The sequence below is a fragment of the Suncus etruscus genome, chromosome 9 (assembly GCF_024139225.1).
Source record: "Suncus etruscus isolate mSunEtr1 chromosome 9, mSunEtr1.pri.cur, whole genome shotgun sequence".
Taxonomy (NCBI): Eukaryota; Metazoa; Chordata; class Mammalia; order Eulipotyphla; family Soricidae; genus Suncus; species Suncus etruscus.
Genome location: NC_064856.1, coordinates 115,008,461 through 115,021,985, shown reverse-complemented (window position 1 = coordinate 115,021,985; position 13,525 = coordinate 115,008,461). Strand labels below are relative to the sequence as shown.

General features: G+C 64.5%; 2 protein-coding genes across 3 annotated transcripts; both read left to right on the top strand.

Annotated features, from left to right (window-relative positions):
• The first annotated feature begins 788 nt into the window (after window positions 1-788).
• On the top strand, window positions 789-6,457 carry PIDD1 (p53-induced death domain protein 1). The gene is made up of 15 exons (XM_049781293.1): window positions 789-1,169; window positions 1,354-1,770; window positions 1,881-2,090; window positions 2,179-2,233; window positions 2,307-2,508; window positions 2,593-2,718; window positions 2,807-2,986; window positions 3,068-3,224; window positions 4,602-4,737; window positions 4,806-4,956; window positions 5,048-5,171; window positions 5,251-5,369; window positions 5,671-5,784; window positions 5,866-6,083; window positions 6,232-6,457. Exons 1-15 carry the CDS (start codon window positions 854-856, stop codon window positions 6,455-6,457), a joined length of 2,751 nt encoding a protein of 916 aa, XP_049637250.1. The 5' UTR covers window positions 789-853.
• A 427-nt stretch (window positions 6,458-6,884) lies between these two features.
• On the top strand, window positions 6,885-12,433 carry SLC25A22 (solute carrier family 25 member 22). Of its 2 annotated transcripts, none has more exons than XM_049781235.1 (10): window positions 6,885-6,940; window positions 8,433-8,515; window positions 8,602-8,727; window positions 8,836-8,891; window positions 9,478-9,568; window positions 10,685-10,803; window positions 10,887-11,058; window positions 11,142-11,296; window positions 11,403-11,478; window positions 12,126-12,433. In XM_049781235.1, the coding sequence occupies exons 2-10, from the start codon at window positions 8,496-8,498 to the stop codon at window positions 12,277-12,279; spliced, it is 969 nt and encodes a 322-aa protein (XP_049637192.1). In that variant the 5' UTR covers window positions 6,885-6,940; window positions 8,433-8,495; the 3' UTR covers window positions 12,280-12,433. The 2 variants fall into 2 exon arrangements, with proteins under 2 accessions (XP_049637192.1, XP_049637193.1); XM_049781236.1 differs by lacking the exon at window positions 6,885-6,940 and adding an exon at window positions 7,987-8,053.
• Window positions 12,434-13,525: the final 1,092 nt, after the last annotated feature.

Here is a 13,525-nt window from a genome sequence, read left to right as displayed (position 1 = left end):
GAGAGGGAGAGAGAGAGAGAGAGAGAGAGAGAGAGAGAGAGAGAGAGAGAGAGAGAGAGAGAGAGAGAGAGAGAGAGGTGTTAACCGTTGCCCTGGGCATGCTGGGCATCAGTTCTGATGGCCTCCGACGGCACCAGCTCCTTTTCCAGGGCGGGCACCTTCGGGCCGGGCTAACCTGGTGCCCAGCTGAGCGGCTGGGGCAAAGCATGCAACCAGGGGCGCTGGCCTAGGTCCAGCGGCGAGGGGCGTGGCCGTCCACCCAGAGGGGCGTGTTCATCCGCGGGGGCGGGCCTCAGTCCAGCCCGCCCGGAAACGCGCCGGCGGGAACCTGGGAGCAGAGCGGGAACCCGGGCGCGGAGCCGAGGTCCCGTTGGGGCCGGATCGCGGGTCTCGCGGGCAGCGGTGGGTGGGGGCACCGCGCCTCCAAGCCCTGGCCGTGTGCGCCCCGACAGCACCGCGGTCGCTGCCAGCTGGAAACTGGGACAAAAGTCCTGGAAAGTGACAGGACACCCCCCATGCCATGGGCCCTGCTAGTGTTTTGGATCCCAGGTCCCCTCTCCGTCGGGTCTCTGACGTCCTGTCCCTTGACCCCTCGTGGTAGGTGAGTCCTGAAAGCTCCTGTCAAAAGTAGGTGGGGTGAGGGGGACCCCTGGGTCTTTGGGGCCAAGTCCCCCTCCCTGCACCCTGCGCCCCAGGCCCTGCCAGGCTGCATAGCCCCCTCCACCCCTGCCTGTCAGCTGCGCTCCCTTTCGCAGCCTCCATGCCCATCTCTCCCCTGTAGACTCAGCCCAGCCCGAGCAGGCCTGCCGGGCTAGCTGGGACATGTCCGGTCCCCGAGGACAGCTGGGGGGCGATGGCAGCGGCAGCGACAGAGGATCTGGAGCCAGAGGCTTCAGCGGACACAGATGCTTCAGAAGACCTGCGGGATGCAGGGAACAGGCCACCATCACCGCAGCCGTCCTGGCCACCGCTGGACGGCAACCGACTGAGCCTCCACCTGTACCCCGGAGGCTGCCAGCGGCTGCTGCACCTGTGTGCGGCTCCTCACCCCCAGCTGCTGGAGGTGCAGTTCCTGCAGCTCAGCGGCCACGAGGACCCCTCACTGCTGGCCGCCGCGCTGGCCCAGGTAGCCCAGCACCTGCCTCGTCTGCGCTCCCTGGTCATCAAAGGTGAGTCCATGGGTGTCCTGTTCCTTCCCCTCCACAGTTCCCCAATCCTGGCTTGCTCCAGGGGGTCCCTGCAGAGCCAGCCACGCCGATTTCGGTGACAGTGGCCCTGCCCACCTGTCTCAGCATCCACCATCGTGCCGGTAAGCAGGGACTGGCTGCAGGGCAAATCTAGATTTCTCTCCAGGGGGTCAACACTGGGCTGCCACGAGTGGCGTCTGTCGCCGGGGCTCCCTGGCCACGCTGCCCGCCAGCCTCAAGGACCTGGCCGGCCTGGTGCACCTGGATGTGAGCTTCAATAACCTGGAACAGCTGCCTGGCTGTGTCCCGCACATGAGCGGCCTGCAGGCCCTGCTGCTATCCCACAACCGCCTGGCCGAGCTACCCGCCGCCCTGGGTGTCCTACCCGCTCTCACCTTCCTGACCGTCGCCCACAACCGCCTGCGAACGCTGCCCCCCGCGCTGGTGGCCGCCACCACCCTGCAGAGTCTCGACCTCTCTGAGAACCTCCTGGAGGAAATCCCCGACGAGATCGGGGACCTGAGCCGCCTGCAGGAGCTCAACCTGGCCAGCAACCGGCTGCGCCAGCTTCCGACCTCCCTGGGTGAGGACGGAAGGCCCGGGCTCCATATCCCTGGCTCCTCTCCCCTGCCCCTTCCATGTTGGTTCATTCTTCAGCCACCACGTGCCCTGAATCCCCCCTCATGTCCCCAGCGGCACTTCGGGACCTGCGGTTCCTGGTTCTGCACAGTAACCTCCTGGTGTCCGTGCCCCCTGGCCTGGCCAGCCTCCCGCTGCTTGTCCGGCTGGACCTGAGGGACAACCAGCTTCGGGCGGTACCCGCTGAGCTCCTGGACGCCCCGTTTGTTCGCCTGCAGGGGAACCCCCTGGGGGAAGCATCTCCAAGTCCCCAGAGCCCCCCAGGTAGGCTTGGTGCCAGAAATAGGGAAACAATGCTGACCCGCTGACAAAGACCTCACACACTGTTATGATGTCCCCTCTTTGCCCACAGCAGACCCCGAAGTCCCGGATATGCCCAAGCTTTTCCTAAGCACCGACGCGGACAGGTTAGGCCGGGCGGGGTCTGTGGGACAAGGGTGCGGGCACGGCCTCCGCTCTTACCGGCTGGTCCCTCCGCAGCTTCCCTGTGACTCCCAGTGGCTGCGCCGTGACCCTGGCATGTGGGGTCCGCTTGCATTTCCCAGCGGGCGCCTTGGCTGCCCCCCTCACCATCTGCTTCCGTCTGCACCGCCCAGAACCCCACCTCGTGCAGCTGGGCCCCCACGATGCCCTTCTGAGCTGCGTCCTGGAGCTGCAGCCCCACGGAGCTGCCTTCCGGCAGGTACAGACAAAATGGGCTTGGGGGCACCAGGGAGGGCAGGTCCCTGTCGTGACCATGCCCGGCTCACCGCAGCCCTGCCCGCAGGACGTGGGCCTGTGGTTGCTCTTCGTGCCCCCGCGGGCCCAGCGGTGCCGGGACGTGGTGGTCAGATCCCTGAGCAACGGCCACTGGAGTGACCTGGAGACCCACCTGGAGGAGGAGGCGCCCAGGGTGAGGCTCCTGGGGATGCCCTCTGCGCCTGTCTGCCCTCTGCCCCCGAGTCCCCGCTGACCCCTCTCCCCTCTGCCCTGCCCTGCAGAGGCTCTGGGCTCACTGCCAGCTGCCCCACTTCTCCTGGTTCCTGGTCGTGTCTCGCCCGGCCTGCAATGCCTGCCTGCTGACGCCAGAGGGTGCGCTTCTGAGCTCCTCGGGACACCCCGGGGTCAAGGTCAACTTCCCCCCTGGGGCCACCAGGGAGCCTCAGCACGTGAGCCTGCAGGTAGGGCGGGGTGGGGAAGCCTCAAGATGGGGGCCTGGGTGCCCCGGCATGGGTGAAGGCTCATGGGTGTCGGTGCTGCAGGTGGTGCGTGTCAGTGGCCGTGAGCTGCGGGAACTGCGTGTCCTGTTGCAAGAGCCTGAGGCCAACACCAGCCCCTTGCTGTCCCTGTCACACAGTGGGCCACCTGACTTCCTGCGGCCCGTCACTGTGCAGCTGCCCCTTCCTGCCGGCCTCACTGGTGGGTGAGGATATGGGGGCACCCTATGGGAGTCTCACAGCTCTGGAGGACTCCAGCCCATCTGCCCATCCACTTACCATTCACCCATCCAACTATCCACCCTCCCATCCATACATCTGCCTCTCCCTCCATTCATCCACCCACCCATCCATCCACCTACCCACACATCCATCCACCCAACTATCCATCTGCCTATCCATCTATCCATCCACCCACCCATCCATCCATTCATCCACCCATCCATCCATCCATCCATCCACCCACCCATCCATCTGCCTATCCATCCATCTACCCACCCATCCATCCATCCATCAACCCACCCAGCCATCCATCTATCTACCCACCCATCTATCCACTAATTCACCTATCCATCCACCCAACCATCCATCCATTCATCCACCCACCCAACCATCCATCCATCCACCCACCCAACCATCCATCCATCCACTAAGCCACCCATCCATCCATCTACCCATCCATCCACCCACCCAACTATCCACCCTCCCATCCATACATCTGCCTCTCCCTCCTTTCATCCACCCACCCATCCATCCACCCAACTATCCATCTGTCTATCCATCAATCCATCCACCCACCCATTCATCCATTCATCCACCCACCCACCCAACCATCCATCTGCCTATCCATCCATCTACCCACCCATCCATCCCTCCATCAACCCACCCAGCCATCCATCTATCTACCCACCCATCTATCCACTAACTCACCCATCCATCCACCCAACCATTCATCTGCCTATCCATCTATCCATACACCCATCCACCCAACCATCCATCCATCCACTAACCCACCCATCCATCCATTTACCCATCCATCCACCCGCCCATCCATCCATCCACCAACCCACCCATGCAACCATTCATCTATCTACCCACCCATCTATCCATCCACTAACTCACCCATCCATCCACCCAACCATCCATCTGCCTATCCATTCATCCACCCACTCATCCATCCACCCACCCCAACCATCCATCCATCCATCCATCCACTAACCCACCCATCCATCCATCCACCCATCCTTCCACTCACCCATCCATCTGCCTATCCATCCATCCACTCACCAACCCACCCAACCACTCATCCATCCATTCACCTACCGATCCATTCATCTACCCATCCATCCATTCATCCATCCATCCATCCATCCATCCATCCATCCATCCATCCATCCATCCATCCTTCCATCCTTCCTTCCTTCCATCCACTAACCAACCCATCCAGCTGTCTACCCACTCATTCATCCATCCATCCATCCATCTACCCACCCATCCACCCACCCCTCTATCCATACACCCATCCATACACCATACACCCACCCACCCATTCACCCACCATATACCCTCTCACCTGCAGGCTTCACCCTTGACCGGTCCCGTCTGCGCCTGCTGCACCGGGTGCCCCCTGCGGCCTCCTGGGATGACATCACTGCTCAGGTGGCCCTGGAGCTCAGCCACTTGTACGCCCGCTTCCAGATCACCCACTTCTCCTGGTCAGTGCCTGCCTTCTGCGCGCCCCCTCCTGCCCCAGCCAAACGGTCCCTGACAGCAGCCCCTGCAGGTACTGGCTGTGGTACACCACCAAGGCGTGCGTGGGGGGCCTGGCACGCAAGGCCTGGGAGCGGCTTCGACTTCACCGCGTCAGCCTCATTGCCCTGCAGAGACGCCGTGACCCGGAGCAGGTGCTGCTGCAGTGTCTTCCCTGCCACAAGGTGCGGGGACCCAGGCCTGCCCTGCCACGAGGTGGGAGTGTGGGGGTCCCCTCCTTCCCGCCCCTACCAAAGAGACCCCATGTGCCCGCAGGTGGACTCGGCCCTGCAGCGGCTGTTGCGGCGTTACCACGGCCCCGAGCCTTCAGACGCGGTGGGCATGTTCGAGGGGGAGCAGTTCTTTGCTTCCTTTGAGAGGGGCATCGAGGTGGATGCTGGTAGGCACCATCCTTGTGGGCATCGGGGGAGGCTGCTGGAGCTCCTTGGCACTAGCTGAGTCCCCTGCCCCCCCTCTAGAGCGGCCAGACTGCGAGGCGGGAAGGGTGTCCTTTGTCTTCTACGCGCACCTGCGGAATGTCAAGGAGGTTTATGTGACCACCAGCCTGGACAGGCGGGAACAGGCCGTCAGGGGCCAGGTAGGTTGAAGGCGGTGTCCCCCTTCCAGTCCTCCTGCCTGGCAGCGGCAGCGGCTGGAGCCCTCAGCCCTGCTCACCTCCCTCCCAGGTGTCTTTCTCTTTCTTTCTTTCTTTCTTTTTTTTTTTTTTTTTGTGGTTTTTGGGTCACACCCGGCAGTGCTCAGGGGTTACTCCTGGCTCCATGCTCAGAAATTGCTCCTGGCAGGCACGGGGGACCATATGGGATGCCGGGATTCGAACTGATGACCTTCTGCATGAAAGGCAAACGCCTTACCTCCATGCTGTCTCTCTGGCCCCCCAGGTGTCTTTCTACCGGGGTGCTGTGCCCCCAGAGGTGCCTGTGGAGGCCGAAGCCGCCCGACAGAAGAAGGCGGCAGATGCCACATGGATGGCCACGTTGCCCATCAAACTTCCGGTGGGTGTCTGGGTGCAGGCAGGGTGAGTGCACCGGGGTGGGGTCCCCCGTGGCGGCTCACTGATGTCCCTCTCCCGACAGAGACTCCGGGACACAGAGGGGCCCCGGGACGCAGAGGGACCCCGGCAGGCTCCGGGCATCTCCCTGGCACCCCTGCGGCTGGGTGACGCTGAGAGTGGCTTCCTGACCCAGACCAACCTGCTAAGCGTGGCCGGGCGCCTGGGTCCTGACTGGCCGACCGTGGCCCTGCACTTGGGTCAGCCCTACCGCGAGGTGCAGCGCATCCGCCATGAGTTTAGGTCGGTGTCCAGTGCCAGGAGAGCCTGCGATGGGAGGAGGGAGAGGGGGACCCCCGTCCCACTGGCCCAGAGACCCTGTTAGGAGAATGGGCTAGTTGGGATCCGCCCTTCGGTCAGTCATCACCAGCCTCTCCGCCATTCCCGGCAGGGACGACCTGGATGGACAGATCCGCCATATGCTGTTCTCCTGGGCCGAGCGCCAGGCTGGCCAGCCGGGGGCGGTGGCCCAGCTGCTCCAGGCCCTGGAGCTCAGCGAAAGGCAGGACATCGCCGAGGAGGTGCGCGCGGTGCTGGAGCTAGGCCGTCGCAAGTACCAGGACAGCATCCTGCGAACCGGCCTGGCGCCGCTGCCCTCGGAGCCGGCTCAGGCCTAGCTTGGACACCCCTACTCGCCCCGGCCGGGCCAAGTGCCCACCCCGTACCTCCCCCTCCCCACACTCTCCACGCTCGGTCCAGCCTCAATCTGGGGAGCTAGGGAGGGAGCCCGAGTGTGCCAACATGTTGTCTCAGTTCTCATGTGTCTCAGTTCTCTGCTGTGTTATGATGAGGGGGTGCGGGGATCAGACCTGCGCCCTCTTCTCTCCACGCACCCGAACTCCAACCCCTGTTCTGGAGATGCCTCTCGTGGCTGCGGCTATCAACTGCCCCGGGGTTGGGGGGCTCCCCAAGTTCTCCTTGCAGGGCCCGGCCCGGCAGGGCTGGAGGCGGGTGCGGGAGGCGCAAGGGCCTTGGCTGCCGGGAGGGGGAGCCGGAGCCCCGCGCCGGGGCCGGGCGGGCCGGGGGGCGGAGCGCGCCGAGGTGAGGCGAGGCGCACGCCGGGCGCGGCGCGGGGTGAGCGGCGGCGGGCGGAGCGCGCGGTGAGTGTCCCCGGCGGTGGCCCCCGTGGAACCGGGCTCGGGCGGGCCAGGGCCGGGGCCGGGGGAAACCGTGACAGTCGCCTCCGGGACTGGGATCTCGGGCGTCCCCGGGGCGCGGGGCTCGGGCACGCTCCCCGGCACTGCGTCCCCGGGCTGGGAGCGCGCGGGGAGGCCCGGCGCGCCCCGAAGCACACGTGGACCCGGTTCGAGGAGCCCCGAGCCGGACCCCAGTTGGACCCCCGAGCCGGGCCGTGGGGCAGAGCCGAGCCCAGCCCCGGGGGGATCCCCAAGTCGCGGCTCCTTTGTCCCAGGGCGGAGTCCCTCGGTGGGGGCGCGCAATGGAGGCGCATTTGGGTCCACGGTGCCACATGCACGGGGGTCTCCTTGGGGGCGCCCAGCCGCACCCCCCTGTCCCGGAAACCCCGTGCGTGCGAGGGGGTCGGAAACAGCAGCCCCCTGCACCCACCCTGCCCCGAGCCTCAGTTTCCCCCCGGCAGTGCATGCGCAGAGGAGGGGCCTGGGCTGGGCGGGATGCGGGTTTCCTTGGCGACGGGCTAGCGGTGCGGGGGAGGCACCGTCGGCTGCTGGAGGGGAAGGAGCTGGGATGGATGGAATTTTGGGAGGGTGTCCGGGGTGCTGGGGACCCCGGAAGGCTGCTGCCAGGGCCCGGGACCCCCTGCCCAGTGTCAGCTGCCTTCTTGGGGCCCCCGACCAACCCATTCTCGTGTCCACCCCCCAAAATCCCCTGAATCCTGGATCTGGATCCTGACTGTGTCTAGGGTGGGGTCCAGGCTGCACGTCCAGGGCCTTCTCCAAGCCCAGGCAGCCCCCTGGGTCCTGTCCCTCACCCTTGGCCCAGCAACCCAAGGACGGTGCGCCCCGGGGCGGCCTCCAACATACACCCCAAGGCGCGCCTGGGGCACCGGCCGGCCCCGAAGCGAAAGGGAAAGCTCGGGCGCCGCCTCGCCCCGGCCTGGGCCAATCCCGCCGGGCCCCGCCTCTCCGGGGGCCACCTGATCCCCCCCCCAGGGCCGCCCCGAGGCCGGGCTGGGCTGGGCTGAGCTAGCAGGCGGCTGCAGGGCGAACACCTCGGGGCGCGCAGGGGAGGCCGAGGTGAAGGTCGTGCGCGGCCGGGGAGGATGGGGGGGAGACCCCAGGCTCCGGACACCCCCTGGCCACCCCCAGGCGCTCCCTGAGACCCCCCAAGGCTGCCCTCCCAGCTGCGTCGCTGGAGCCCTGGGAAAGGGGCACAGAGGGCAGGCGCAGGCAGGGTCAGGGCCATCCGCGGTGCCGGCCACCATCTGGCAGCTGGGACTTGAGCCCAGAAGCAGATTTTGGGGGTGAGGGAGAGCCTAGGCGGGCACTGGCCCTTTAAGGGTGCCTGGTGCTTGTGGCCTGCAGTGCTGCGGGGGTGGGTGCGGAGGGAGGAGAAGCTGGTGGGGGGTTGGTGGGGGCTAGGGGGGTGCTGAGCCGAGTGACCCAACCTTGCCAGACCCAGGTGCTGAGTCCCCGGAGAAGAGGAGCCACAGAAGCAGCAGCAGCAGGTCGGGAACCCATGGCGGAAAAGCAGATCAGGTGGGTGCCCCCCTCGCGGCCTTCCTCACCTCTTTCTCAGCTCTGCCCACCCCAGCTGACCCCGCTGACCTCCGTGTCGCCCCCAGCCTGCCCGCCAAGCTCATCAATGGCGGCATCGCGGGGCTGATCGGGGTCACCTGCGTGTTTCCCATCGACCTGGCGAAGACCAGGCTGCAGAACCAGCAGAATGGCCAGCGCATGTATACCAGCATGTAAGCAGGGTGGGGACGTCCATCCGGTCACCCCCAGGGGACCCGAGGGGCGAGGGGTTGTGCCGCCGTGCAAGGCCCAGGTCACTCAGTCCCGCCACGTCCTCGCAGGTCCGACTGTCTGGTCAAGACCATTCGCTCCGAGGGCTATTTCGGCATGTACCGGGGTGAGCTGGGGGACGCTGTGTGTGAACGGGCGGGCGGGCGGGTGACGGGGTGAGTGTGTGAGAGAGGTGTGAGCCGGGGGCCTGCAGAGCGAAGTACCGATGCACCTGGCTGTGAGTCCTGGAGCCTGAGTGACCAGGACCAGGGGGTGGGGTGTCTCTGGCCTCCTGTAGTTCTCAGGCCCCTCTCTCCTTCTCCCCTGCCGGCTGGGACTCGATCTGATCCCCCCCAAGCCTGGATTGGTCCCTGGGCTTCGAGCCCGCACCACCCCCCGGGGCTGGTCCCTGCCTGCCCTGCCTCTCCGGGACATGCCGGGGCCTTGGCATAGAGCACCGCCTGGCTCCGCTGCCACCCCAGCTGCCAGCGCTACCCAGCCCCCTGCCCCCCACTGCCAGCGCTGCCAGCGGCCCCTAGTAAGGGGGCTGAGCTGTGACAAGGGAGAGGCAGGGCCAGAGGAGGCGACATTGCTGTGTCCCTGCCAGCCTGGCGCATCCCGGGCCCAGATGTGGGTGAGAGGGCAGGAGGGTGCCCGCACAGTGCCAGGTGGGGCCGTGCCAGCAATGCCAACCTGCCCGTGCTCGGCTGCAGGCGCTGCTGTCAACCTGACCCTCGTCACCCCCGAGAAGGCCATCAAGCTGGCAGCCAACGACTTCTTCCGCCACCAGCTCTCCAAGGACGGGTGAGGAGGGCCAAGGGCCGGGAGGGTCTGTGCCACCGGGGCAGGGCATGGGCAGGGCCGGGCCAGAGTGCGCCTGCCGGGCCAGAGTCCTCCTCCTCCTCCTCCCCCCCCTCCTCTGCCTCCCTGACCAGAGTCCTCCTCTTTTCCTGTCTCTTTTCCTCCTCATCCTCTTCTTCCCCTTCCTCTCCATTCTCTTTCTCTCATCACCCTCCCCTTCCCTTCCTTTTCCTCTTTCTCTCCTCTTCCTTTCCTCTTTGCTTGCTACTCAGGTTGCAGGCACCTGCACCCTCAGCCAGTGCCAACTTCCCCTGAGGGCTGCGATTTGGGGCTCATGATGTCCCCCCACTTCCCCGTATCTCTGCCCTAGAACACCCAGTTACAGGCTGTCTGTGTGTCTGTGTCTGTCTGTGTGTCTGTCTCTGTGTGACTGGATGTGTCTGTGTCTGTTTGCGTCTGTCTGTGTGTGTCTGATGTGCGTATTCGTGTCTGTGTGTCTATATGTGTGCTTGTGACTTTCTGTATCTGTGTGTGTCTGTCTCTGTGTGTCTGCCCATGTATCTGTGTGTGTACATCTGTATGTGTGTGAAATTTTTTTTGTGGTTTTGGGGTCACACCCAGCAGTGCTCAGGGGTTCCTCCTGGCTCCATGCTCAGAAATTGCTCCTGGCAGGCACGGGGGACCATATGGGAAGCCGGATTCGAACTGATGACCTTCTGCATGAAAGGAAAACGCCTTACCTCCATGCTATCTCTCCGGCCCCCTGTGTGTGAATTTGTATCTGTGTGTCTTATGCCTGTGTTTATCTGATGTGTGTCTAAGTATGTCTATGTGTCTGTCTGCGTGTCTGTCTGCACCTGTATGCCTGTGTCTTTGTGTCTGTGTGTGTTATCTGTGTCTGCATGTGTCTATGTCTCTGTGTCTGTATTTCTGTGTCTGTGTGTGTTATCTGTGTGTCTATGTGTCTGTATTTCTGTGTGTCTGTGTGTGTGTTATCTGTGTGTCTATGTGTCTGTATTTCTGTGTGTCTTATGTATCAATGTATGTCTGTGTGTCTGTGTGTGTCTATGTGTCTGATTTCTGGGCACTGCTCTGACCACCACACTGCCCCCCTTGCAGGCAGAAGCTGACCCTGATCAAGGAGATGCTGGCGGGCTGCGGAGCAGGCACCTGTCAGGTCATCGTCACCACTCCCATGGAGATGCTCAAGATCCAGCTGCAGGACGCCGGTCGCATCGGTGAGCAGGCGGGTGGGAAGGGGCCACGGGCACTCCCCACTCCCCACGGGCGCTAGACACAGCTGCCTCTTGTGTCCCTGCAGCTGCCCAGAAGAAGATGCTGGCGGCCCAGGCCCAGCTCTCGGCCCAGGGGGCCGCCCAGCCCTCCGTGGAGGCTCCGGCCCCGAGGCCCACGGCCACGCAGCTGACCCGGGAGCTGCTCCAGCGTCACGGCATCGCCGGCCTCTACAAGGGCCTGGGGGCCACGCTGCTCAGGTGGGGGCCGGGGCAGGGTGACGGGTGTGCGTGCCTGCCCGCCCGCCGGGCGCCACCGTGGGTCACCGCCGTGCCCTCCGCAGGGACGTGCCCTTCTCCATCGTCTACTTCCCCCTCTTTGCCAACCTGAACCAGCTGGGCCAGCCGGCCACGGGGGAGAAATCACCTTTCTACGTGTCCTTCCTGGCCGGCTGCGCTGCCGGGAGCGCCGCCGCTGTGGCCGTGAATCCCTGTGACGGTCAGTAGAAGGGTCCTGGCCAGGGGTGCCCTGGGGTGGCCAGTAGAGGAGGGATTGGGGTGGTGGCTGGGGGACCCCCTCCACATGCTGGCCCACCCGATTGCAGTGGTGAAGACGCGACTTCAGTCCCTGCAGCGCGGGGTCAACGAGGACACTTACTCCGGCTTCCTGGACTGCGCCAGGTGGGCAGAGTTGCCTTGAGGCGGGGCTCCCTGTGATGGGCAGGAATGAGTGAGAGGGGCCGTGGTTGGTGCTTGCTGTCTTGTGGGCAGAGCTCCCAGTTGTGGGTGGGGCTATGCGGGAGGGGTGTTGTGATTGGTGGTTTCTTTGGAGTGGGACCCCCTGATTGGTGCTTCCTGGCCTGTAGTGGGCGGTATTGCCTATATGATAGGTGACAGATGGGCGTGGCTTCCATTAGTGGGCCGAGTTATGTGGGAAGAGCCCTGTGGTTGGTGTTTTCTGTCCAATGGTGGGTGGAGCCAACTGTGAGGGGCTCTGTGGTTGGTGCTTCCTGGCCTGTGGTGGGTGAGAGGTGGGCGGAGTTATATATGAGGAGCCCTGTGATTGGTAGTTTCCTCCTGGTGTGGATGGAACGGGGCTTCCTGTCCTGTGGTGGGCAGGGCAGGGCAGGGCAGGGCTCCCTGGTTGGCACTTCCTGCCCTGTAGTGGGCAAAGTTGCTTGTGATGGTGGGTGGGGCTCCACAAGTAGGGCGTAGCAGTGGGTGGAACTCAACCAATGGGACATGGCGGTGGGTGGGACTCCACCGATGGGGCCTGGTGGTGGGTGAGCCCAGCTGGCACTGCCACCCCGACCCTACTCTCTCTGCAGGAAGATCTGGCGGCACGAGGGTCCATCCGCCTTCCTGAAGGGCGCCTACTGCCGTGCCCTGGTCATCGCCCCGCTCTTTGGCATCGCACAGGTGGTCTATTTCCTGGGCATCGCCGAGACCCTCCTGGGGCTGGTGCAGGACGCCCAGCCCTAAGCCCCCCGCTGCCCACCCACAGGACCGAAGCAGCTGGTGTGGGTAACCGCCAGGTCTTTTTTCAACCTTCCCAACCCATCCCAAGGACAGACAGGAAGAAGGGAAGGGTGCAGGGCACATGAGGTGGTGTTGCACCTGCACTCCCACCCCGGGATCAGTGTGTTATTTATGTAGAAAAAGCTGAAATTTTACATTCCTAGAGCCCCACCCCAGCTCTGCCTTGACCTGGACACCCCAGGATGGAGCTGGTCTCTAGGCCGGGGCGCCCAGGTCTGGGTCCGGGCCCTCCTCCCCTACACTACCAGCTCCCTACCCCGAGGCTTGGCCAGCCCTGAGTGGGCACCACACTCCCATTCGCAGGCCCAGGCAGCGGCTCTGTCGTCCCCACAGTCCCGACCCTGCGCTGCTGTCCCCTTGCCTACAATCTCTTGCCCCCCAGCCAGCCTTGCAGGGGGGGTGGGGGGCGCCTGCCCCATATTGAGCCAAGAATTCCGGGGTGGGGAGGCCCACTGAGCTGGTTCCTCGCACAAGCCACTTCCTTCCTGCCCTGGGGTCCACCAGCCCTCCCCACCCAGTTAGTGGGTCTGGGGTGAGTGTGAGAGCAGGTCCAGGTGTCAGTGCATGCGTGAGAGTGGATGGACACTCACAGGAATGTGTACAAGTGTGTCCACACCTGTACGGGTGTGTGGGCTGAGGGTACGTGTCTGAGCAGAGTATGTGTGTGAGGGCACTTGTCTGGAAGAGGTATGAGAGTTTCTGAGTATTCACGTATGAGCTGAGTGTACCGATGTGAGGGCGCATGTACTTGCGTATACCTGTATGAGGCTGAGTGTACTCACGTGAGGGTGGGTATGTCTGTGTCTGTATGAGGGTGCATGTGGGCTGGTCTGGGTGCAAGGCCGGGGTCCCGGACTGCAGCACCCTAAGTTGTGGCTGCCTGGGCAAGAGTGACTGTGACCTTCTGACTCTCTCCGTGGGTGTGACAGCAGCACAGAGCTGCCCCCGCCCGTGCCGCTCTCCTCGTGGTGGGGGTCTCTGGCCTCCCGCAGACCCCTGCCCCCGGCCTCAGCCCCCCGTTGTGAATAGTGGGTGCCTGCCCTGCCCCTGTGATCGTGTTGGTGACAGACCTGCCACGCTGGTGCTGCGTCCCGTCCCCCGGGGCCGAGTCCCTTCCCAGCGACACTACCTGATGGGGCTCGCGGCTGGGCCTCCCCGACACGGTTTCCCGGGAGCCGCACCCTCCCGC